General features: G+C 43.0%; 1 protein-coding gene across 9 annotated transcripts in view; it reads right to left on the minus strand.

The window, feature by feature from the left end:
• The window catches only part of LOC146174932 (neprilysin-2-like), a 117,835-nt gene that overhangs the window by 16,222 nt on the left and 77,989 nt on the right, over window positions 1-23,624 (minus strand). For 7 of the 9 annotated variants that reach the window (XR_014702020.1, XM_084584169.1, XM_084584168.1 and 4 more), the window contains 8 exons: window positions 18,443-18,673; window positions 17,212-17,286; window positions 5,209-5,342; window positions 2,688-2,928; window positions 2,479-2,577; window positions 2,317-2,394; window positions 1,105-1,214; window positions 172-230 (listed from right to left, as the gene is read on the minus strand). Coding sequence is in view for 8 of the 9 variants with exons in the window: in XM_084584169.1 (XP_084440295.1) it covers window positions 172-230; window positions 1,105-1,214; window positions 2,317-2,394; window positions 2,479-2,577; window positions 2,688-2,928; window positions 5,209-5,342; window positions 17,212-17,286; window positions 18,443-18,673 (1,027 nt within the window). In the remaining variant the exon portion in view is untranslated. The remainder of the gene's footprint in view (window positions 1-171; window positions 231-1,104; window positions 1,215-2,316; window positions 2,395-2,478; window positions 2,578-2,687; window positions 2,929-5,208; window positions 5,343-17,211; window positions 17,287-18,442; window positions 18,674-23,624) is intronic. The other 2 variants (XM_084584167.1, XM_084584165.1) reach the window with 2 other exon arrangements.

Here is a 23,624-nt window from a genome sequence, read left to right on the forward strand (position 1 = left end):
TTAAAATTCCTCTAGGGTTGCGGCACCTCGCACTAGGATTTAAACCTGCTACTTAACCGTTAGAATGATTTGTGTTATAACCTGTATCATACTTCATCAAGCAGCATTTTTTCTGTAAGCGGAATGATTCCTAGAAGCACTGGCAGGAAATGAACACTGCAGCCGACTTACCTAATGTATCAGTTCGTTCGATGTAGTACATGCGCGGAAAAAGAGCTACATCTGCAAACCTGGTAAGTAGAAAAAATAACAAGAATTAGCGCCATGTTTGCTACACGAGAAACGTAACAATTAAGCTTTGTTGTCTCTTCACTGTGCTACTTTAGAGCATCGGCTACATAATTATTACACAAGGAAACTGACATATCATCTTCATCTTCGTCCATTTCTAGAGGCCTCATCGAGGAGAACTTTCAAACACTACTCTTTGTTCCGGTTTTTTTATTGATTGGCCAAGTGCTCATTACTGGGCATGATTGATTGATTCAAGTAATAGTCTACTAATCTAACTATTCATCCAGTCAAAAATAATTCCGTTCGTTTCAAGATATTGTTACGCGTGTATTTTCGCAACTACGTCCGAAATGTCGTCGGTACTATTAGAGCATTTACAGAAATATGTTTAACTTGAGTATGTGATAGAGCCTCTTTCTGAAAGCTCAGTATAAAGTAATACCTTTGTTCCCACCACTTCATTTATTTAACTTACTTAAAGGACCAAATGAGAGGCAATAAATAGGGAGTATGCTATAAATATTATGCTTTTGTCACTTTGCAACACAAACAAAAATGACATTGAAGATTGCTGGTGCAGTTGTAGAAGCACGTAATGACCTCCTTATTAACGGTCTGAAGAGTAGTTTTACAGACAAATGAATTAGAGTAAAGTGGAATGCTTTAAACAAAAGATATGGAAATGGAGAATGCCTGAGAGTAGTATCCTCCCTCCTCTTAACGGCACCGTGTAGTATAGGGCCGTACAAAAAACAGAAACGCAAACGAGAACACGAAACTGCATCTACTACAGAGGAGAGTGGTTGCTGCCAGAAAGACCTCGCTTTCTTGTGGTGGCAGACGCCCATTTTAAAAGAAGGATCAGCTCACTCTCTTTCCTCAAAGTCTGGTTTGAGCTTCAAGAGTTGCTGGTTACGGTTGTTTTGTTGAATCCAGGCCAAGTGCTCGACAAAAGAGTCGTTTTCACTGAGATGAGGGATCTGAAATACAACCGAATTCATGGCTTGCACGAATTTATTTTTACCTTTTTATTTTATTTATTCATACATACTGTATCCCTGCGAGGCGCAATTGCAGAAGTGGTACATACAGGAAACTAAAATAAAAATAAAATAAATACAAGGCATAGCACCACATGCTTAAAGACATAAATCAAAATCAAGGTAGGATATGCAATATACAGCTACGAATGCTGTCAATAGCAAACATATATTTACCAAATGATAACAAGCGAACTGAGCCAGACAATGAATTCTAATGTTCAATGATACACTGAAAAGCCTGTTTAAAGCTGTTGGTGCGATCAAAGCAAACTTCGTGATTAAGGTCGTGACAGATTCTTATTAGCGTTGGTTTTGCATGTGTGATGTTGCAGTCACTTGAGAGAGGATAACGCGAATGGACGATTGAGTCCATAAATTCTAATTATTCGAAATTCTTCGAGTAGTTAATGTGATTAGTTGCAATTATTCAAGAACAAAAGTTGATGAAATGCGCACTATATATTTGTGTACCACTAAGCTATGATAATCTAGTTGTACTCAAATCTTCCTATTAACGGCGACAAGAACACGGTCTCCACAATCAATTGTTCCTATAGAACTTTTTAATGAACGAATCGGACCTATTATGCAGTCTATTTATTGTGCAAGTTCTTCCTTTGAGTCCAGAGGTTATCGACAAAGCAGCGGTAACTGAAATGTTTTGCTTCGCTACGTTCCTTTGATGCATCAGAAGTCCCTGCACGTCGTTATTTTCGTTGCTAGCGCTAGTGTCGCGTCCTGGTATAATTGGAAACCAATCGTTCTGTCATTTTAGCAGTGTTGCACACAGCAAGCAAAGTACGGATGAGAACGGAAGCGAACTTCCAAAAGCACTAAGATGGATTGAACAGATATTTTATAGGTAGAAGCCGTTACGCGCAAAACATTGTCAACTGAAACGTATACTGGTTCGCTTGACATGGTCCTCCAAGATAAGTGGCTACTTTTCAGAGAAGCCCTAGCGCGTTCTCATCTTAGGTAGCTTTTCTCCAACTTTAACTCTGTGTCGCAAGGGGATAGAAATTATTAGGGTACTAACAAATTTGTAAAATCCATCCACCACAGCCTCGTCAAGCATCCACTCGGGATATCCAATGACTAGTTCCATTCTTGATAACTGAAAGTGTGCCAAGTTTTAATTAGCTTCAATCATCTCACTCTTGGAATCATGAGTAATCGTAAAGCATAAATGCCTACTCACGCGCATGATGACTTGTTTCTTAATAATATCAGACATCCATTTGTTTTCTTTGACAATATTTGTGAACGATGACACAATTAGGCTGATAATCTTCTTCACCTATGAAAAAAGTACTGTTACAATAACCAGAATTCGTTCCAAGCACTGAGCCCGTTTATTATAAATATATCATAAGCATGGGTATGATGCTTAATGAAAGGTTTTCTTACGTTGCGCCTGTCATATTTGTTGAACTTATACTTGATGAACAGACTTGAACCGGCGATTGGCATCATGTGTGGCTGTAGTAAAGTATTAATACATGAAGAATCCACTTCACTCTTGTCAATTCTCCATTCACTCAAAGTCGTGTTGGTCTTGTATTCAGAGTAGAGGGCGTGCAATGGACTACCTTCCACCACAGCAAAGGACCGAATGTGCGTCCAAGCAGCATAGTATTTTATGATATCCCTGAAAGCAAAACAGATGTGCACTTTTTTCGATAATTAATAGGTTAAACTTCCTCAGTGCCCATATGCTCCTTACATGTGGGGCTGCTTACCGCTTTTAAGTAACCTATGTTATATCTGTAATGAGGGATACAGCTGTCTAGCTTGCAGCACATAGCGCTACATTGGAAGATGTCGCGTTTGATGGTATTTGACCCATACTACTGCTTAAAACGAAAACTTAATAAAAGAATGCCGAATGCAGTATTCAAAATACAATTGAAAGAAATAACTTTATATTTATAATTCAGTTCTAGCGGCATTTATAGTTTAATATAGAGAATGTAGAGTGCCAAGCAATTGCAGGCATTGCTTCGCTACTTTTGAAGTCTCTGCAGGTCGGGAAGCATCACCTCATCATATTCTGTTGGCTAAGCACTTTGTTGGTTTTAAGGAAATAGTGCGAAACTCCGTGGACAAGAAAGAAGATGGGAAGAGCAGGTCTAAATCTGCCGCTCAAAGAGATGCTCTGACTAAACTCTCTCTTCTGCCTTGTGGTGTCTTAAGTAGGCCAGTCAGCTCGACTTTCTGTGGTACTGTTTTTAACTATAATACTCAGCGAAGAAAAGTTAGATGATTAGGAAGATTGCTCAAAAGAATGTAAGAAACGTGAATGAAATCTATGAGGAGTGTCGCACGTTAAAAAACCCCAGGTGCTCGAAATTTCCGAAGTCTTCCACTATGGTGTCTCTCATAGCGTGTGCTGCTTTGGGATTTTAAACCTCACAAACTAACGAATCACGAGTGTCACAAAATGAATGCTGCAAATACCTCGACCACTGAGCGGCATTCCGTCACTGACATTACCAGGTAGACCACGTAATGAACTTCGAGCCTGCTAAATATGGCACGAGGCGACACCGATAACAGGCCGAACCATAGTTCTGAGAAGTAAAATTCCGAATGTATTTTATTCGGCACGTTCGTTTTGATTTTTTTAGCATCTCCTTTTACAAACAGACGCAATTCATTCCACGATGAGAGCCCCAGATACCATCATTTACGCGGGAGTTAGTGCGAAGTAAATCATACATGCCGAAGAAAAGCAGATTTTAGACCACTCAGGAGTTTCGTTTTATATAACCAATGAAAGCAGAAAATGTCAACCTCTGAAGAAAATAACTCCTGAAACACTACAGGGAAGAGTAAGCCGAGTTTTTAGAAAAAAAACCGAAAATCCGACACATAGGTACAGCTTATCTTAACTAAAGCAGAGTGCATTTAGCTCAAATAATTGGAGTGCCGCATAGTCCCTCACACATGTCGGACGTAGTGGCCTCATGGTGTTTGAACTTTGTTGGTTTTAATATCATTAAAGGTTGAACAATATTCAAGTGTGGAAGCTAAGAAGGTTTAGTACTATTTCTGGTGACAAATCATGAACTCTTGCAGAGCCTACAGATATTGTCATGCCTGTTCAATTTCTTTTTCGCATAACAGGGACATAACAGGGAAAACATAACAGGGACAGGGCTTTACGCTTGAGAATGATGCCCACATTTTTCAATATAATCACTAGCCACATCCACGTCACTTCCACGCCTCGAGACGTTTGGACGTGTGGTCTGTCTCGTAGCCGAGTGCTCTAAATATACCGCAATGATAAACATGTTCTCCGACTGACCTCTAATGTCATGTGCCGTGTAAAAATACAGAATATATTTTGACAAGTGCCAAACGTTAGAAAAAAGCAACCAAGTCATGAGCACAGCGGCAACTAAAATAGTTTACGACTGCAGAGATGGTCTCGGCGTAAAATATAGACAGCACTCGCCAAAAAAACTACCTTTAACAGGACTTACGTGTATGTTACACATCATGGGACTAAGCCATTGTAGGACATACTTTTGTAACAATGGTGATCGTGAAACGAGATTGTTTTGAGTTGCCCTTCCTTCCCAAGGAAAGCTCTACTGATTTTTTATGGCCAAAAGAGCTTTAATAAGGTTACAAGTAATATCTGACCAGTGGTGCCTTTGGATAATATTTCTGTACTTACCAATTGAATGAAACAGTCTTCCCTACGATGGTATGATGATAGCAAGTGCTCAGCGCTATTTATGTTTAAGCACTAATGCTAGCTATACCTACGAATGCCCTCATCCATATCCTTACTAAGTTCGTAATTAAATAAAGGTGGGATTCAGTGCCGTAAAGTATTCACGGAGGCTTTCCGTTAGTACAACCTTCGATAGGCTTCACAAAAACAAAGCAGCAATATTCAAGGCAAAGTACAACTTACGCGTCTTTCACTTTGCTCATGATGTTCAAAAAGCTTCTGTAGTAATCAGGATACTCTAGCACCACTTTAATTTTGTCGTCAAGCGTAATGTTCACTGCGTCAAGTTCCTTTTGAAGCGCTCCCTGTATTGTAAACTGACGAAGAAAAATATTTCAGTTGGTAATCATACTCACATTGTGCCTTCTTCACTACCAGCTCCATTTCAACGCATACTACCTCATAAACGTCTTTCGTCTTGTATATTTCTTCTAGCTTGCTAACACATTGCCTCAGTGAAAAGAGAAGCTCTGTAGACAGCGCAATGTTTGTCTGGCATTTTTTGTAAGTCCGTGTTTTGGTGGACAGCAGTAACTATCCAATTGGATTGCTAATTTACACACCAAATTGCATTCTTTATTCTGCGTTAGAACTACTCGCTTGAAGAGCCGACAAACCCAGAAATTGAAAACAAGTTTCTCTTCCCTCTATTTTCAGTGGAGAAAGACGTGAAAAAACGTAATATACCAAAAATGCGAATTTTAAGTTTTACGACTGCCTGCTTTTATATTAAATTAATATTTCATTTTAACGCTCATTCAGTACTCCTCGACAAGGCTGCAGAGAGCAGTTGTCCTCATCTCTTTTAACGTTTTAAAGGGTTTAACGTCGCAAAGCTGCTTTGGCAAAGAGGAACTCTGCAGCGGAAGGCACGGACAATATTGATTACAGAGTAGTCATTAACGTACGCAAGAGGGCAATAGCATACCGGTGCCTTGCGTCTCAAAAAGGGGAGAGGGGCGAAGCGGCTGTATGAGCATTGGCTATTGCACAAACACTCGGCCGAAATAGCATATGCATCTATGTCTCGCAGGAGAAGTTCTAAGCCGAAAGAACATTATAGAAGAATTGAAAGAACATTATAGAAGAATTGAACGAAACAGTGGTCTGTATTATTAGGAGGATAAACAAGAGCGTTGGGTAGTAATTGTCTTCCTGTTCTTACACAATAATAAAGACGACCTGTCATGGTCTTCTGTAGGGCCGTGGTGAGTGTATCGGTGCTTTTGCACGATACGCTTCCTGTATTTTACTGGCCTTCGTTGTGGACTAAGGCTATGGAAACGGGATAGCAGGAGTCTTGTTTAATGAATCCTGGGCCGGCAAGCTTGTTGCTTGCACTACGCCGTGACCAGGATGCCCAGCGGGCCCAGATCGAGGTAGAGCGAATGATAGGGAGTCTATCTGCTTATTCATCGAGAACAAATTCAATGTGGATGCGCTGAGTGTCTGTGATAGCCGTCTGTGGGACAGTGATAACGGTGAATTTCGTAGGAGCAGGCTGCGTCGATGGATGATCCTGAATGCTAAGGAGTACTTATAAGACCTCTCTGTAACAGTGTACAAATGGAGAACAGTAGTCGGAGAACGGTAGTCTGGTGTTAGAGACTAAGGAAGTACAGCTACAACTGAAACTGTAAGCACAAGTTTCTCATAACAGGAGCGGGAAAATTGCGAGACGAGACGCTACTGTTCTCCTATATGCCGATGCGAGAGTTTTCCAAACGCGGAGTGGCAGGTATAAAGCCGCTCATTCCGACATTGGCGCATACAAATCCCGTTTTCTAAATGAAAACGTGCGCACTACTAATCTATAGATTCATGCACCGAAGTGCATACGCACAAAATGTTGCGGGATGCATTATAAAAATCAATCTGACAGTTCTTAGGTCACATCACAGCCAAAGTGTAAAGAACAGATTTAGTTAGTATTCCCTTTGCCATAAGAACACAGGGTGCCACTAATTGACGACGACGGTGCTTTTAACAAGTTATCGGTGGGTTTGGAGCTTGATTTTGTTTTTGAGTGTGACTCCACTTCAAGCCTCCGTTCTGGCTCCTCGGTCAGTGAAGTCATTCTGATTTCCTTTTGCTTTTCCATTTTTATGCATTTGTTTTAAACGTAACAGGTTTGTTTTTTCTTGTCAAACAATCGGTGCCGCTAAATATTTTAAGAAAAGAAAAGACTGTAAGCATTAAACGTATAGCGCTGGCTTTCGGGTATTTAAATGAAATAACATTTGTGTTTGGTTTGTTCTTCTAAGAAATACCATTTTTATAAGTTGCGTTTCTTTCCCCTTTGACCAATAGGGGCAGAAGCTTGTGGAGCTTTGCACGTGGGGCTGTGGAGCTGTGATATTACATAATCTTTTGAAACAGTCAACTTTAACATTGCTGAAAATGTGGGCTTCAGGAAGCATGAACTAAAATGTCGCCAGAGTCAACAGACCTTCTCTGGGAGATTATGAAATGTAAATATGTGCGACTACAAGGCCTTCCTGGTTTTGCAGGAGACCTGTATGCTTCACTGCGAGTACAAAAATGAAATATTGTGGACGCCGACGGTGCGTTCGCGCGTCATTAATGCATCTGTATGGAAGAGATTCTACTAATATAGTGTCAAACAAATTCATAAATTTCCTTATTTTGCATCTAAGATCATTTTTGAGAAATATTGGTATTTAAAGAAAAATCAGCAAGTTAAATGCATCCTAGATTATACTCTTGCCATGAAATAAACTTTTCTTTAGAACGCGCAGGTTCTTCAGCGATGATTTTTCTATGTACAATAACAAGTGATGTTCCTGTGGGTCAAGATGAGTATAGCCTGCGATTGCCTGGATGGATGTAGATGGCTTCCGACCTTTCCCAGTAGGAGCGTGAAGTATGATTTGGGTGAGCCAAGGAGGTTGTCGACGTTGGAGGCAGATGAAGGACGGAAATTATCGGGAAACGTGGTATCTGTTGGTCATGTTACTGCCTGGGTAATTCTGAACGTTTGAGGATTAGCCCTCTTGCTAAAAGGTGGAAATTCGATGTACTTTTTGGCAGGTACAGTACTGCTATGTTTATTGTTTCGAATGCTGATTCTCTTTCAGTATTCCGCATCCGGGTCAGCTTAACATATGGGATAGTATAAGGTGTCTTAATTTAAGCTACAATATGTAAAAGTTGTTTCGCCTTACAATCGCAGACCTACACATGCCAATTTTGACCCCTTGGATGGCGCTATGATGCGTTTCCATCGTTTCTGTATAGTTGACTGCAAAACAAATCCTTTGTCATTCCTAAGAAACAGAATTTGTAAAAATGGGGGGTCTTGGGCATTTTATGAGAAGGCGGATAAGAGGGTTGCGCTGTCTGTAGACGCTTGTTTAGAAGAGCAGATGTAACCTTGATATCTATGAAAGACACGAGGTCCAGTGTTAGGAAATTAGATTTCACGAACACGACTCCTTGCGGTAATGAACCTCCTTCAACCTCACCTGGTGCTCAAATCGTCTGCTCAGAATCTGCTTCGGATGTGGTACGAAGTGAACAACACTGTTTAAAGGGGAGCCGTTCCAAAATTAAGAGGGCGGGTGAGACCCTTGAGTGGTTTTCTTGCGTTTTATTTTTTTCATGTTATGTCATGGAGCCAATTTAAAGTGCCCTTAGGGTGTCATCTGTTAACCTCAGTTGTTGTTTTACATGTGATATTATCTACACTTTGGTGCATTGCATGAAGAAAGCGTAACTAGTAAAGAAAACGCACACAAGAAAAAACAGACGCAGAAAGAAAGAGGCTGGACTACTAGCTTACTTATTTGCAAGGTCGGGGTTCAAATATATAGAGGCGCTCAGTCACATGACGTTCTCACAATCGACATCACAGCCTTCCGTTATGGAAACGCAATTTACATTCATCGAAACTCCGTTATCTTACCCTCGCTTACCTAGTAATCGCTACCTATTTGTAGTACAAGACTATCTATGCAAGAGGCGTCAGAAACAGCCAAAGTCATACATAATAAAAAATATTACCAATATCCTTTGCGCATGGGTATTCAAACATAAATCAACGCCATGCGAACGAATACACACTCTATCTAACAAGGCCTGGTGATTACAAAGCAGATTCAACGAACATGATTTACTTCATCGAACCTCCTTTATCTTACCTGACTTTTCTGTTGCCTTACAAAGTAAAGAAATCATGTTCGTTGAATCTTTTTTGTAATCACCAGGCCTTGTTAGATAAAGTGTGTGCCCCTTCTCATGGCGTTGATTTCTGGTTGAACACCCAAGCGCAAAGGATAATGTTAATATTTGTATTGTTGATGATTTTTGTTGTTTATACGCCTTTTTGCATAGATAGTGTTGAATTACAAGTAGGTAGTGGTTACTGGATAAGCGAAGGTAAGATAAAGGAATTTTGATGAATGTAAATTGTGTTCCCATGACGGAAGGTTTTGATGGCGATTGTGAGAAGGTGATGTGACTGAGTGCCTCTATATATTTGAGCCCCGATCTTTCAAATAAATGTATTGGTAGTCCAGCCTCTTTCTTTCCGCGTCTGTTTTTTCCTGTCTGCGTCGTCTTGGCTGGTTAGTGTTCATAAATCTAACAGGTTCGTAAATATGTGATCAGATTACGATACACATGCACGAAACAACGAAGAGGCTTTTTCCAGAATATTTTACATTCTAAAACCTTTTGCGGGACACTTTTTCCCTCTTTTTTATTAGAGTGAGGCATATTGAAGCATATTATACTGCGAAAACAAAAGCACGCATAGGCATTAAGGTTTCAGTTGCAGGCTGGTTACAGGTCCAGGAGGTTCACTTAGAACTTTGCGAATAAGAAACTGAGGATTATCCTATAGCACATCAGAGGCTATAATTTGTGTAAATATACTTGTATAACTTTTATAATAAATACTTGTATAATTCTACAAAAATCGCTTTGGCACAAAATGTCCTAAAATAATCCTCAAAACTTAGTCTAGGAAATTGTTTCCTTTTAAGATTAGACTTTATTTAAGGGCAATTTCTCAGGGTGCTTTCTTTTTATATGACAACGTGATCAGAAATCGCCTTCACCAGAGGGAGAGAGGGGTAGGTATGGCGTAGGTATGAGTAGGTATGAGTCTTGTTACGAGTAGAATTTCGCACACCATACAACAGGATAATGTTAAAGATTAAAACAGGATTACATAAGCGCGCAAAAAACATGGCGAAGGATTAAAGCCACTGGAACCTAGCTTTAATGAGCGAAACCACCCGCTGCAGAGGCTCAGCGGTTCAGGAGATCGGCTACTCAGCCTAAATTCCCGTCTTTCAACCTCACCGATCGGGAGCTATTGCGCTTCGATGTTTTGGAGTGGAAGCCCCACTTTTCGCATGCAAAGCTCAAGTTCATGTCGTTCTTCACCAGTGACCTTATAGGTTGCGCCTAACCACTTGACTAGTTTGCACGCCAGGTGAGCCTAACTACGGTGCTCGCGGCTGGCTGGCAGTCCCGCTCTCGCTTCGCTTCGCGGTGGTGTCTAACCACATGACTCAGCATTCACCTGATATAGGCACGGGGTCTGCTCAGTGCTTCACAACGCTGTGGAGGAACCGGTGGCAGGTAGTAGGCTTTGAGCTGAGAATAGGCAACGTGAGTTCGAGCCTTACCCCTGACTAGCAGTTGCTTTTAAGGCGACAGTTTGCAATGGCTCATTGCTGTCCCTCCATCGGCAAAACCATTTACACTAAAGCTGTCAATTATTAAGTTTCTTTCCTTTGTCGTTTCCTCGAACATCGCACCATTTAAACTTTCGTAATCCACCATGACTCACGCTCCTACCCCTTTGATCACCTGAAAAACACGTCAAGTCTAACGACGCCGTTCACGTTAGAAACATATCTTGGTTCCCCTTGTTTATCGGCATGCCAACACGGTTGCCATATAGGCCGCCGTCACTGATTTCATTGCGCCTCCTAAGAACAACGTGACGTCATTGGCGAATGCAGTGGCGTGATGAGTCGTGGACAAAGAGCGGTGGCGCGATGGGAAAACAAAGGCCTAGAAAGGTGTGCATCGAATCCACGTCAGACGCATCCATTGCGCTAAACGATTTTTTTTCCTTCAACGTATTAGTGGGATCCAAAGCGCCCTCGCTAAGTTCTGTGACTGTAGGAAGGAAAAAAAGAATATTGTTATGGGGGGACCCTTGTGTCTTCTCTATATTGGACTTTTCCCACATAGCCGACGAACAGCGCTTGGACTCAACCCTCAGTTCTCTTATCGACCGTCACCGAACACACAGCCGTGACTCTTCCCTCGCCCTGTTCTTCCTTCATGGGAATACGCTATACCACCGCAACATGCGACCTGATGGCGCTGAGCACTTGCTGGTCGTTCCCCAGCACCTACGCTCTGCCGTTCTCGAAGAAATGCACGACGCCCCTACAGCTGGTCATCTTGGCCTCTCACGCACATACGACCGCGTGCGCCGGCGTTTCTTCTGGCCTGGACTCTACCGCTGTGTCCAACGTTATGTAGCCGCTTGCGACCTCTGTCAACGCCGGAAGAAACCCCCTGTGCTGCCACCTGCAGCCGATTGCTATCCCGACTGAGCCATTTTCTCGTGTTGGCCTTGACCTCCTAGGGCCCTTCTCCGAGTCCTTGTCAGGAAACAAATGGATCGCTGTGGCCACCGATTATGCCACGCGGTACGTGATCACTCGCGCCATTCCAAACAGCTGCGCCACAGACTTTGCTGACTTCCTTTTGTACGACGTCATACTTCACCATGGTACTCCACGTCAACTACTTACCGACCGTGGCCGCTGTTTCCTCTCCCGAGTTGTTGAGGAAATACTTCGTTCTTGCTTCGTTCCGCACACGTTCACTACTGCGTATCACCCTGAGACGAACGGCCTTACGGAGCGTATTAACCGCACACTCACCGACATGCTCGCAATGTACGTATTCGACAGTCATCGCGACTGGGATATTAGTCTGCCATTTGTCATCTTTGCATATAACTCTTCGCGTCATGACACTGCTTGGTACTCTCCATTCTATCTTCTCTTTGGAAGAGACCCCTTACTGCCCTTCGACACTTGGCTTCCCGCCGCTGGCCCCGTCACAACCTATGCCCGCGATACCATCGCCCGAGCCGACGCTGCTCGCCAGATTGCTCGTCACAATCTCACCATCTCTCAAGAAGCTCAAAAACGCCGCTACAACGCTCACCACTGCGATATGTACTATCCTTCCGGATCTCTGGTGTTGCTCTGGCTTCCGTGCCGTCGTGTGGGGTTGTGTCAAAAGCTTCTGCCCCACTACACAGGTCCTTACCGTGTACTACGCCCAGTGACCGACGTGACCTATGAGATTGCACCGTTCCACCCAAAGTCACCGACTGCTACACCCACTTCCGAAATCGTACATGTCGCCTGCCTCAAGCCATATTACTCCCCCTCCACACCGCACGCCTAATACGCACCGGGACGTTGCCTTTTGCCGAGGAGGGCAGTGTTACCTGGAAACGCGGGACCGAAGTGATGTGCTCACCGACAAAGATGACGACCGAGGAACGCGGGCACGACGAAGCGTTGAGAAAGAGAACGATCCTAACAGAGTAGATACTGCACGGCTACTGAAGTCTTAGCGTCAAGTTCAGCCCATCGCAGTGCCGTTACATTAAGCACATCCCCGTAACAATATGTATAGACCAGTTTTTTTTAGCCGCTCTCGGCAGCGGCCATTTTCTGCCAACTAGCGCGCCGCAGTGCGGGCGGTTCCCCCGGGGCTGCGGGCCGCGATATCGCCATGGCCGCGCCTGCACGGCAGTCGCGTTTAGCTAGCTTTCGGGCGCTAAAGATCATAGCCATATTATTTTCACCGCATGGTTGTATTGAACAAGTTTATCTGCATTTCTGTAGAGTTAAAATTGACTTGTTTGTAGGCGATTTAGTTTTACATTCACGTTAACTGCGCTGATGCTCCTTACACTGCGACGCTAATATTGCAGTTTTGTTCCCTTACTAACGATAGAACGTTTGTAAACAATTGCAAACGTTACTTTTGCGTATGACTCTCCATATAATTTCACTTCCGATGCGCTCTTCTTCCTTCCTGCCACCCATTTTGAACCTCATCAATTAGGCAGTGTTCTTGATCGTGTAGTGTACGTGTGCCAGTCACAAGAACAAAATATCTATTTGGTTTCATTTGATTTGACACGCTAATGGCAGTCAAATGTTTTGTCGCTTTATTTAGGAACACCGCCGCTTTTTATTCCTGGAATTCTAGAGCGCTTATCAAACTATTAAACCTGCATATCAAGCATAATGCACATTTGTATATCCTGCACGTATCGGTGCAGACAAAAGTGAATGGAGCACGTCTTTTTTTTCTACCATTTTTCACGCGTTGCATAATTGAAACTGGCAGCGTTGGTATATGCGATCTTGTAGTTGACGCCAGTGCCCTTTCACTTGGACAGTATTGTTTTCTTATCTCCAGTGCAGAATGCGCGATTTTAATTTGAACGGAAAAGCGCGCTTCGTTTACTTGTGCCCTCACCTGTGCATTCTCGAACATGCCAAAGAAACAGCAGCAAAGAAATACTAATTTGAGCAGTATAAGTGTGTTTTCATATGGTTATGAATTTTAGCATCCAAACGTGGCATCGGCTGAGGTACGCCGTAATTAAGTGCTCTGGAAATTTGTCGACTACCTAAGGTTTTTTTGACGTAAGCTTACATTGCACACTACACAGGCGCTCCAGCTTCGCCTTCATTGAAGAGCGGCCGCCGCTTCTGTGACCGAACCTCTGTCTTCAAATCAGTAGTCAAAGGCCCTATCATCAAGCCACAACTAGAAGGCACAACACGGTTTCGTTATGTGTATTAAACCTCGAACAGATACATACACAGCAGCCTGCTCTCCCGAGCTTTGCAGCGACAAGACGTACGCATATATTTAATTGAGAAGCTACGGGTGTATGTTGAATCTCTGCTTAGCTGTTTCGGCTAGGTCCTAACACGTAATGAAGATAGAAGGACGTTTGTGTCTTTCTTCCTGTATTGTTTTTTCAGCGCTATAACAATCAAGTAATGAAATAGTGTTGCGTCTGCGATGAATACTAAGAGAAAACTCTACAGCGCTCAAAGGTTTTGCACGTGGACTTCTCGCTGAAATTATAAAATAGCAATTGGGAGTCCTGGTTGTCATAGTATTTAGATTCTCTTAAAGGAAAAACGAAAGCAAAGGACGAACCACTGTTGGCCGAAAAAACATGTTTCGCCTAAGCAAACTTCAGCGCGAGGCATGTCGATCCGGTCAAATTTGACACCATAGAGTCTGGTTCAGAAATATTCATCATCGTAAGAAAAATCAAAAGTAAGCAAAACATGTGGACTTCTCATATGTGAAGGGCAGCCCTTGCCCCCCCTCCAAAAAAAGAACAATAAAAATATACCAATGCTGCGCATAGACGGCGATTTATAGTTCGTAACCTGCATGCTTGATTAATTTCGTATATGACGTCACCGAGGAAACAGCACGCATCAAATCACTGTACTACCTATAGAACAGAGACAAATTCGAGTAGCGATGCACAGCACGCACCTTACATGCATAGGTGGTAGAGCACGTAATTGATAAAATTAAAGAACGGTCGCTCACAAACACGCAATCAACGCGTGGCGCAAGAGCGACCAGCAGTCCCCTGGCCGCTCGCACCTGTAAAATGGCACCTGGTGTCGAGTAGGACCGCGCTAGCAGGCTGCGTGTGAGAAAAAAAAATCTGGCCTATTGGCCTGGAATCTGGATCAAACTTAGCCAGCACTGCTGCCTCGTGAAAGCAGAGGCGAATTGAAAGAGATGAGAGAAAAAAGAAAGAAATTAAAAAAGCAGACGAGCGTCGAAACAACCATCATCTGTCACCGGAGCGGTGCCGACTGGAATGACGGCATGCATAATAGATACAGCTACGCTAGTAGCAAAGGGCCCTCGCCGCACAGCTCGATGGCTGTTAGGCTTCCAGTGCTGGAGGGCCACGAGCAGTCTACACTCTCACCCATAGGTGTTGTCCGCTATTTTATATATGGATATATAAAAATTCGCGGAACGACAAGTCGCGGTATCCTTCCCATAATTATGTCTAGGTGTGCACCATTTAGGGAGATGAATACAGATCCTTCCTTTTGCCAAAGCGTAACTTAGGGAAAATCTAACTTGCAAAACAAATACGGCGATCACTGCAGAATCTACATGACCGTTGCTGTGTTTTCCGCGAGATGTGTCAGAGGGATTCCGCGAGTGACAGATAATGCACCTTTGCTCTCCTGCAAACCAATCATAGAATGCCGTTGAACTTTGGTGCGTTCAACGGAACGCTGAAAGTGTTAGACAAGGGCATCGCGATTTACGGTGTGCAGCAGCAACGCTCAGGCTCTCGTATTTCTGCACTGCTGATTCTGCAGAACGAATACGATTCTGCAGTGCGTTCGAGATTTTTAGACTACAGTTGCATGATTGCCTCTTTTTAAACACTTTCTGATCATTCCTATCCATTTTTGCACGCGACTCCTACCCTTGCACTCCAGTTACCGTTCAAACGTTTCAAATTTCCCGCCGCCCGAAGTACGCCTACGTCACCTCAAGTCGAGTACCACTTGATCAGCTTTGGATGTGGACATTACTCTTCCTGGCTACTTCGACATCTAAGTGACTTAAATGGTTCGTTATTTACCTCATTAACCCACTTCAACCACTTTGTCACTTGCACGCCTTTTCTTGATGGCATATCCAATGATACCATTTTTTTTTCGAAGTACAAAGTAGTTCCTCTTTTACAGCGTCGATGAGGTCATGCCTACGCGAAGGCCGCTACATAGCTACACAATGCTTACGCTTTAAAATATGTGTACTGGCGCTCTGGCGCAGTGTTTAGGAACTGTTGTTGTTGTGGTGGCTTCAGAAAGAAGGAAAAGAAAATGCACGGGCCTGCTACTGGCTCTGTCGCTGAGCCACCTCCGCTGCCTCATGCATACGGAAGATAAAATGGAGAAGAAAGGAAATGAAGAGGGAGAGAAAGACGCGCACCGCAACAACAGCCGTCGTCCACCACCCAAGTGGTTGCGGGTGCAATTACAGCCTAGAACAGATAAAAAATTAGGTGGCAGGCTAGCCCGCGTCGCAAGCGGCGGTGACCTACCTGTCCCAGCCCCATCAGGGGAGTGCTACCCCCGTGTTTAGGAACTCGAACTATTCTGCCGGAGTAGCCAAGTCGAAGCCGACCACTGCCGGCTACGTTTCGATTGAGGCGATGCGGCGAGGCACCAGTGTGATGTGCGATATTTGTGCGCATTAAACACCGTCAGGAAGTCGTAATTGCTCCCCATTCCTCTCTATGGCGCCTCTTTCTCTCTGCGTTCACTCACGGGTTCGTCCCTTTCGTTACGGTACATTCCGTTGTTTATGAAAAACGCTCCTCAGATAGTGAACCTTTCCTTCCATAGAAACGAATTGTTTTTAAGAGAACAATAACGTAATTTCGACTATATGGGCATCGATAACGTGCACTGACATTGTGAAGAACACGGTACACCTCTAAATTTTGCTGTCATCAAACGCAGTCGAAAGCGGTCGGCTACGATTGCCGGTAGTTCCGGGCAGTAGCCGGACTTCTTAACCACGGGCCTAGAACTACATCCGTGTGCTACGCGATGTTAGTGCACAGTAAAGATCCCCATGTGATCGAAATTCTCCCTATAGCTCTCCTCTACGGCGCCTATTTCTTTCATCCTTCACTTTCACCTTGCACTCTACCCTTATGGCCCGGTTGTATTGTAAGCGTAGGTTTGTGAGAGAGACTGTGCATTTTCTGTATGCAAAACAAATTCAAAACAAAATGTAAAAAATATGGGAAATCAAAAGGAGGTGGCATACAGGGGTTCTACTCTCAATACGTAGCTTGAGCGTCCGCTTAATTCAAACAGTAAAACCATGCACAATCATAATTAAACAAATTTCCCTCGTTCCACTATGCCCAAGCCACGCTTAAACAATCGCGATGAGTTTTGTCGTGTGACACCCACACGGACAATCAAATATTAGAGGGTTCTGCTTGGCTCTGAACCTCCACCTTAGTGCTTTCTCGCTCAAGATTGCATGCATAAAAGCAATATTGCCTTTAGCACTTACGTTACTCGAAGAAAGCGTCGCATTGCTTGAAGCGACCTTTATTTCAATCTTCTTCAAAGTAGATCTGTTCGACAGCTGCAAATTGAATATTCACCAAATTTGAAATGATGATCACTCTTATTCTACTTTAACAAGCTCATATGCAATGCGGCTAGGACATCTCCTATTGGGACGAAAAAGTCAGAACAGTGTTCATTTCCCGTGGTAGTAACCTAGAAAAGGAAGCTTGAAAACCGTTTCCGTAAAGCGCTCAGTACGGCCAGAGCAAAATGTGCATGCACACTGGACTGGAAGAGCCTTTGCTCAGCAGTTGTGACGCTACCGTGTTTGTAGTACACGGTCTACAATTCACCACAATTCGAACCAGATCACTTGTGGACATCCTTGCGTTTTTACCACTTTTCTGTGCGTTGTTACTGCTGTTGCCGTCTTTAACGCAGCCTTCGCATTGTGTCAAGGTGTGTAGGGATAAAGTCTTTGCCAAAAAAAGAAGGCAACTACGTTTTTTCATTAGCCATGTAGTGTGGAATTTCTTTCTTTCACTGTATACCTGCTTACTTAAAGCAGAACCGATGGTTCTTTAGATATGGCATAAGACCTACGTCGTACATAATGAGACAGGCAAACCCTGACACCTTAGAACTTTTAGCAAAACGAATAGGGCTGATAAATTGATGATTTCCGCCCTGAATGTATAATTGATATCACATGCCCCTTTTGAGTTTTAATTACAAGGTGCAGTTCTATATAATACATAATTGTATTCATCCAGCTGTACAAATATTTTATAAAATGATTACCTTGCCTTCAAACAAAATTTTAAATTTAAAAATGACGATTTCAGTTTTGATGAACTGAGTCTCTGTGTCAAACTAGTTCACCGTAGCCTACTGTAGAAAGTCAACATAAGAAAAAAAAATCTGTTTAGGCTTAGTTTACCAAACCTAAAATGTTTAACAGGTGCAACATTGTTTCTCTCAATAGATAGTTATAGCTAGCGTGATGCACGATCATCCACCATGACTTGCTACTGCACGTCGAAAGTGCTCATGCACCGAACGGTCCCAATTGGCAGGTCGGTATGCTGACCTCACACATGTGGAGCCATCTGACGCCCTCAAGGGGATCTAGCATGCACATTGGAACGAGCGGCTGTGGTTTCTCCAGCTGATAGTGTACCGTGCTATTCTATATATCACTAGTTCCGCAGCTCGCTCCACGCTTTTCTCACCTGGTAAAGCGTCTTCTCAAATGCTAGGATATCATTTGCTAATAGCATACAATGGTCCTCACTGATGCTGGGATTAAACAGAGAAATTGTCCGCGCAATGAACTTTTTGTACTTTGCAATGATCGGGTCTTTGTGAGTTATATTCTGTTGAGAAGGAGCGCTCTTCAGCTTTCGAGCGCTGACGAGAGATGGCGTGTCGGAGTAGACGAAGAAATCAGTCGGCTTGGTTACCTGCGAGAAAGAACAAATGTATGATTCTAAACAACATCAGCAGATTGCGTTCAACAAGGAAAGCTATTCTACTATGACTTTTTTTGCGGCATTTCAAGTTGCCCCAAATATAAAGCAATGTAATTTTTCAGTAAGCGTTGCGATTAATCAGTTATTCCATTAATTTCGGTCCTAACCACAGTGAGTCGTCTTGGAATACGTTATTTCGCCGTGTGAATGGACAATAGTCGAAATACGAGGAAAGCAGCGGGGCGATGGTAGCAAGCTAAGAAATCCAAGTGTAATCTGATAAATAAAGCAGCGAAACAGAAGACCAATACAAAGGCTAGATGCAAGCACGAAGCATGAATCCTGTGTATGGGGGGTGTACGTAGAAAGTTAAGAACCGCAGGCTCACAACACTCTCACCCTGTTCTGATTTTTAGGCACCTGCGAAGCTTCCTTTTAAATTCAGTGTTTTGAATCAGCTTTACGAAGGCGCGCATTCACGTATGCCGTCAACTTGCAAGACCTTTTTCGAGTGTGTAGTCTTCAATGTTTTTCAAGGGTGGAAAGACGATTTTTTTTAGGTGTGTCCCTTTCTTCAAACTCAAACAGTTTTATGAATATAATCTGCCTGAAACAGTGAATAAAGGGAACTAATTGTCTCACATCGTTTTTGAATCAAACGACTTCCTAAAAAAGGTGGAATATCTTTTTATCCAAAGAATGATGCCTCGAGTTATTCTGCACGTTTAAAGTTTGTTCAGTTTATTGCAATCACAAGGGTTGAAATTGTGTCCTATTTTTTTTTGTCCTTTTTCGGCTAGATACTTTATATGAATTTCAGTGTACCTAGATGAAGACAAGTCCCCTTGTCAAAACGTTGCCTCTGCTTGCGAACTCAGGCATCCCCACATCACTTGTTCAGTTCAGTGCTCCTTTATACTGTGCAGCCTACTTCTTTCTCTAGTTCTGCCCTGCATCTACAGTGACTTTGTTGTCGTTCTTCTCTAGCTAATGCCTAAGATTTGGTGTGCTGTATGGTAAATAAACAATACATTTAATAACATTTAGGCCGACTGTACTACATGCATACATCTTTTCATATTTCGCTGTTTAGCGAAATGTTATCTTCACAGGTCACCATGCATGAAAGAACAGGAACTGGTGACACGTAAGTGATTTCCGCGCGTATTATCGGCCGATTATTACTGTACACTGCCTGACAAATTTCAACAAAGCTCTCAAAGTATTTTAGTTTTGCGATATGTCATTATAAAAAAAATGGAGATAAATTATTTGCACGTGAGCAGGTATATCGTAATCAGCGCCGTTCTACATAGATCTCCTTCAATTGGCACTGAATTCTGGCCGCTTCTTGAGGGTTTCAGAAAACGGAGCCAGTATGACGCACGACAAGGTGGCGAGGCCACTGCCGTGTTGCGTGGACGTGTCACCGACGAAATTTTAACAACGCCGGCGCATCACCTTCTTTCCCAGCAGCGAAACGTCGCGATAGCAAATGAGCGATAATATGCCAGCAAATGAGACTGCGCGCACGAGTATAAGGAAAGTGGGGAGGAGGAGCGACGAGACTGGGCTGAGTTTGGCCCACGCAGCTTCGTCTGCTGGCCAGTTATCACCAACCGCAGAAGTGACGCCAGCTGCTCGTGTTCGCTGGTCTTGTGATGATCTCGATGGCTACGGTCAACGTCGCTTAGAACGGGCCGTGGCGACTTAGATGGCCTTCTCTCTCTCGAAAACATATTTTACCGCAGACAATTCGCGCTTTCCTTACATTAATCTTTCAAGAGATGGTTCTGATCACCGACTCAATTTTCCCATTTATTTTCGCATTCCTGCTATTTTCGCACTCCTCCTCCATTCATTTGTGCCTGCGATACTCATCTACTCATAAAAATTCATCTCTCGAGTCAACTGAAATCGACTGTCAGCAGCAAGTTTCCTCGATCTTCAGCGCTAGGCGGAGCGACAGACGGACTGACGGACGGACGGATAAATGGACGGATGGATGGATGGATGGATGGATGGATGGATGGATGGATGGATGGATGGATGGATGGATGGATGGATGGATGGATGGAAAAATTAACCGCTTTGGTTTTGGATGTGGGTTGTCTTTTTCAATTTTTATTTAGCTTCCATGCATCTTCCCCCTGGTATTTATCCACTAATCTTCCAAACACCCTTTGGTGACCTCTAGCGCCGAATCATTAACGCTTCCTTTGTTACCTCAAAAGACCAGGGCCTCCGGTAGAATGACCATGTCCGCAATGACATTTGGATGGATAATCACACACTCCAGTAAGAGATGCTCAATTGTTTCTGGGCATCTACCTTATATAGCACAGGCTTCATTTTTTCATTACATTTCCTTCTGTAGCTTCGGGTTCTAAGACATCCTGATCTAGTCTCTGAGTTGTCGTAGAAGGTTTCATTCTTGATCCAAATTTTAATTTTATATATATGTGCAGTATGATGCTGAGTTGGGTGAGTTGTTCGTAGTTCATTTTGATTGGGAAAACAGCGCAAAAGGACGAGGGACAAAGTAACAGAGCACACAAACGAGCGCCCGTCTGTGTGATCCTGTCACTTTGTCCTTCGTCCGTTTGAGCTGTTCTTCCCATCAAAATGTTCTATATATGTCTTTGGTCGCCTTCTTTTCATTGAATTATTCCAATTAAAGTCTCTGTGTTGTTTACCTGCCGTCTAAAGTTATTTTTTTTCTCCGTCTTGTCTGCCTACAAACTTACTGGTTAGCTTTCTGGTCCTTTCCGCCACTGTCAGACAATGCATTTCGTTATAAATATTTCCATACTTTGCATGCCCACCCATTGCTCTCCATTTTCTTAAGGCGCTCTTCGTACAATACTTTGCTATGAGCTTCTCCTGCCTCGAAAGAGGCCCTGCCCCATGTGATACTGTAGTGCTTTGTTTGTAGCTTTGCCGTGGGTTCCAAGTGCTGTCTCCCCCACAGGACTTCTATTTATTTCTGATCTCAGCTGGATTTCTGCCCTAAAGCACAAACTCGCGTACTCGAAGGTAACCCCTGGTGCAAATATTCTTTTCCAAACACCTTTAAGTACTTCATATCTGTACCTCCATAATGTCCTGTGCTTCATTATCGCGGCATCCCTTCATCCCTTCGACCTGGCAGCCTGTTCATGGTTTTCCATCTATACCTGTCCTTCGTTTGTCCCTACCCTAGATATTTATATTCTTCCAGTCCTTGTACTTCACTCCTTTGTATTCTAATATTTTATCACTGAAGTCGTTTACTACCGTAAGATACGACCTAATTCCACTGAAGATAAAACCGACTGCAACTCTAATATTCACATGTATTAACCAATTCTTGTAAAACTATCTGGCTATTGGCTAATAGAATGATGTAGTTTGCGTACACGTATCCTAGAAGCATTTGTTCTACGTCCGTTACCCCTACCTTATATGAGAGATTAAAACTAAGGTAGCGGTCTTGCAGACTTTTTTTCAGATTTGTTATGTAAATCGTGAACAACAGCGCTGATAGCGGACATCCTTGCCTTAATCCTTTGCATACCTCGCCAGTAGACGTATTTTTTAAATCCTCCTATGCAACGTCAACTTTCTTGTAATTCATTTAATAACTCAATTATTCTTTACCGATGACTTCTGATGTGAGTACGTTGTACAGAAGTTCCCTATTAACGCTGTCGTATGTACCGCTTAGGTCCGTAAATGCTGAATATAGCGATCTGTGTTCGCCCTGGATATTTCTATGCATCGGGTTATTACGAGAATGCTATCATCTAGGAGCCTACCACTCCTGAACCCATTCTGCAGTTCATCCAGTACATTACTTTCTATCAATGCTTGCATTTTTAGTTTCACTGCCTATATTGCCAGCCAGTACGCAACTGACGTTATCGTGATCGGTCTATATTATTTAATGTTCTTCCTGTCTCTTTTTTTATTATAAATTAAATTCAGACTGCTCAATCGCCAGCTGTTCAGATTTTCTTTTTGTTTTTAAGACTGTTTTCAATACATTTGACAGTGTTTTAGCGGCTTTGACCAAGACCATTAATTACCTTTACTGGAATTTTGTTCATCGGCATCGCTGTACAAACAGGAATATTTCTCTCCGCCTTCCTCTAGTTAAGATTTGGCATTTGTAAGCTCCTTTCTTTTATGCTGTGCGATACTATTTCTTCATTTCGGGAGATTATCCCAACATCTTGGCTAAATGATTCGGCAATAACTGATGTAAAATATCTTTAAGCGTCATTCCCAATAGACATTATCCTTCGGAGTCATGAATCCGTTCCTGCTTCCTCTTTCTCTTGCCCAGGCTGTTCATATGGTTCCAGCATTTCTTTGTCGGCTTTTTAGTTGAGTGACGCTTACGGTGATCCAGCGGTCAGTCTGGTATTTTATTTTACTGTGCACCCGATCTACACTTACATATTCGTTTGACGATAGGATTCCTAATTTGTGGCTACTTCAACTTGAGATAGGTGCGCCTTTTTAGCTTCTCTCTGTTCTCTGGAAGCCATCCGTCTTTGTTCCATTGCCCGTTTCGTTTCACTATTCCACCAGGTTCGAGGATTCTCCTATGTTTCCATCTATTTGACTTTTTACTTGTCGAATGTTTGTACGGATGAGTTCTGCCAACTTATTATATTCCCACTTTTCCATGGGGTATATATCGTTTTCACAATGCGCCGAGGTTATTAGGACTAGTTTGTCGGTTAAATTTGCGTTTTTTCTTTGTGCTTCCTGAACGTTCCTTTGACCAGGTGTCCTATATGCAGGCTAATACGTTCGTGGTCAATTCCCAGGCTGTACACGCTTATCTCGTCTATTTCCATCCTCTCGAGCTTATGGTAGATTTCTGGCGGCATCAAGCAGTAATTAATGGTCATTTGCCAATTTGAGAATTCCTATGTGATCAGGCCTTCACATT

Source organism: Amblyomma maculatum, chromosome 11, assembly GCF_055883805.1.
Source record: "Amblyomma maculatum isolate TAMU_Amacu chromosome 11, ASM5588380v1, whole genome shotgun sequence".
In the NCBI taxonomy this organism is placed as follows: domain Eukaryota; kingdom Metazoa; phylum Arthropoda; class Arachnida; order Ixodida; family Ixodidae; genus Amblyomma; species Amblyomma maculatum.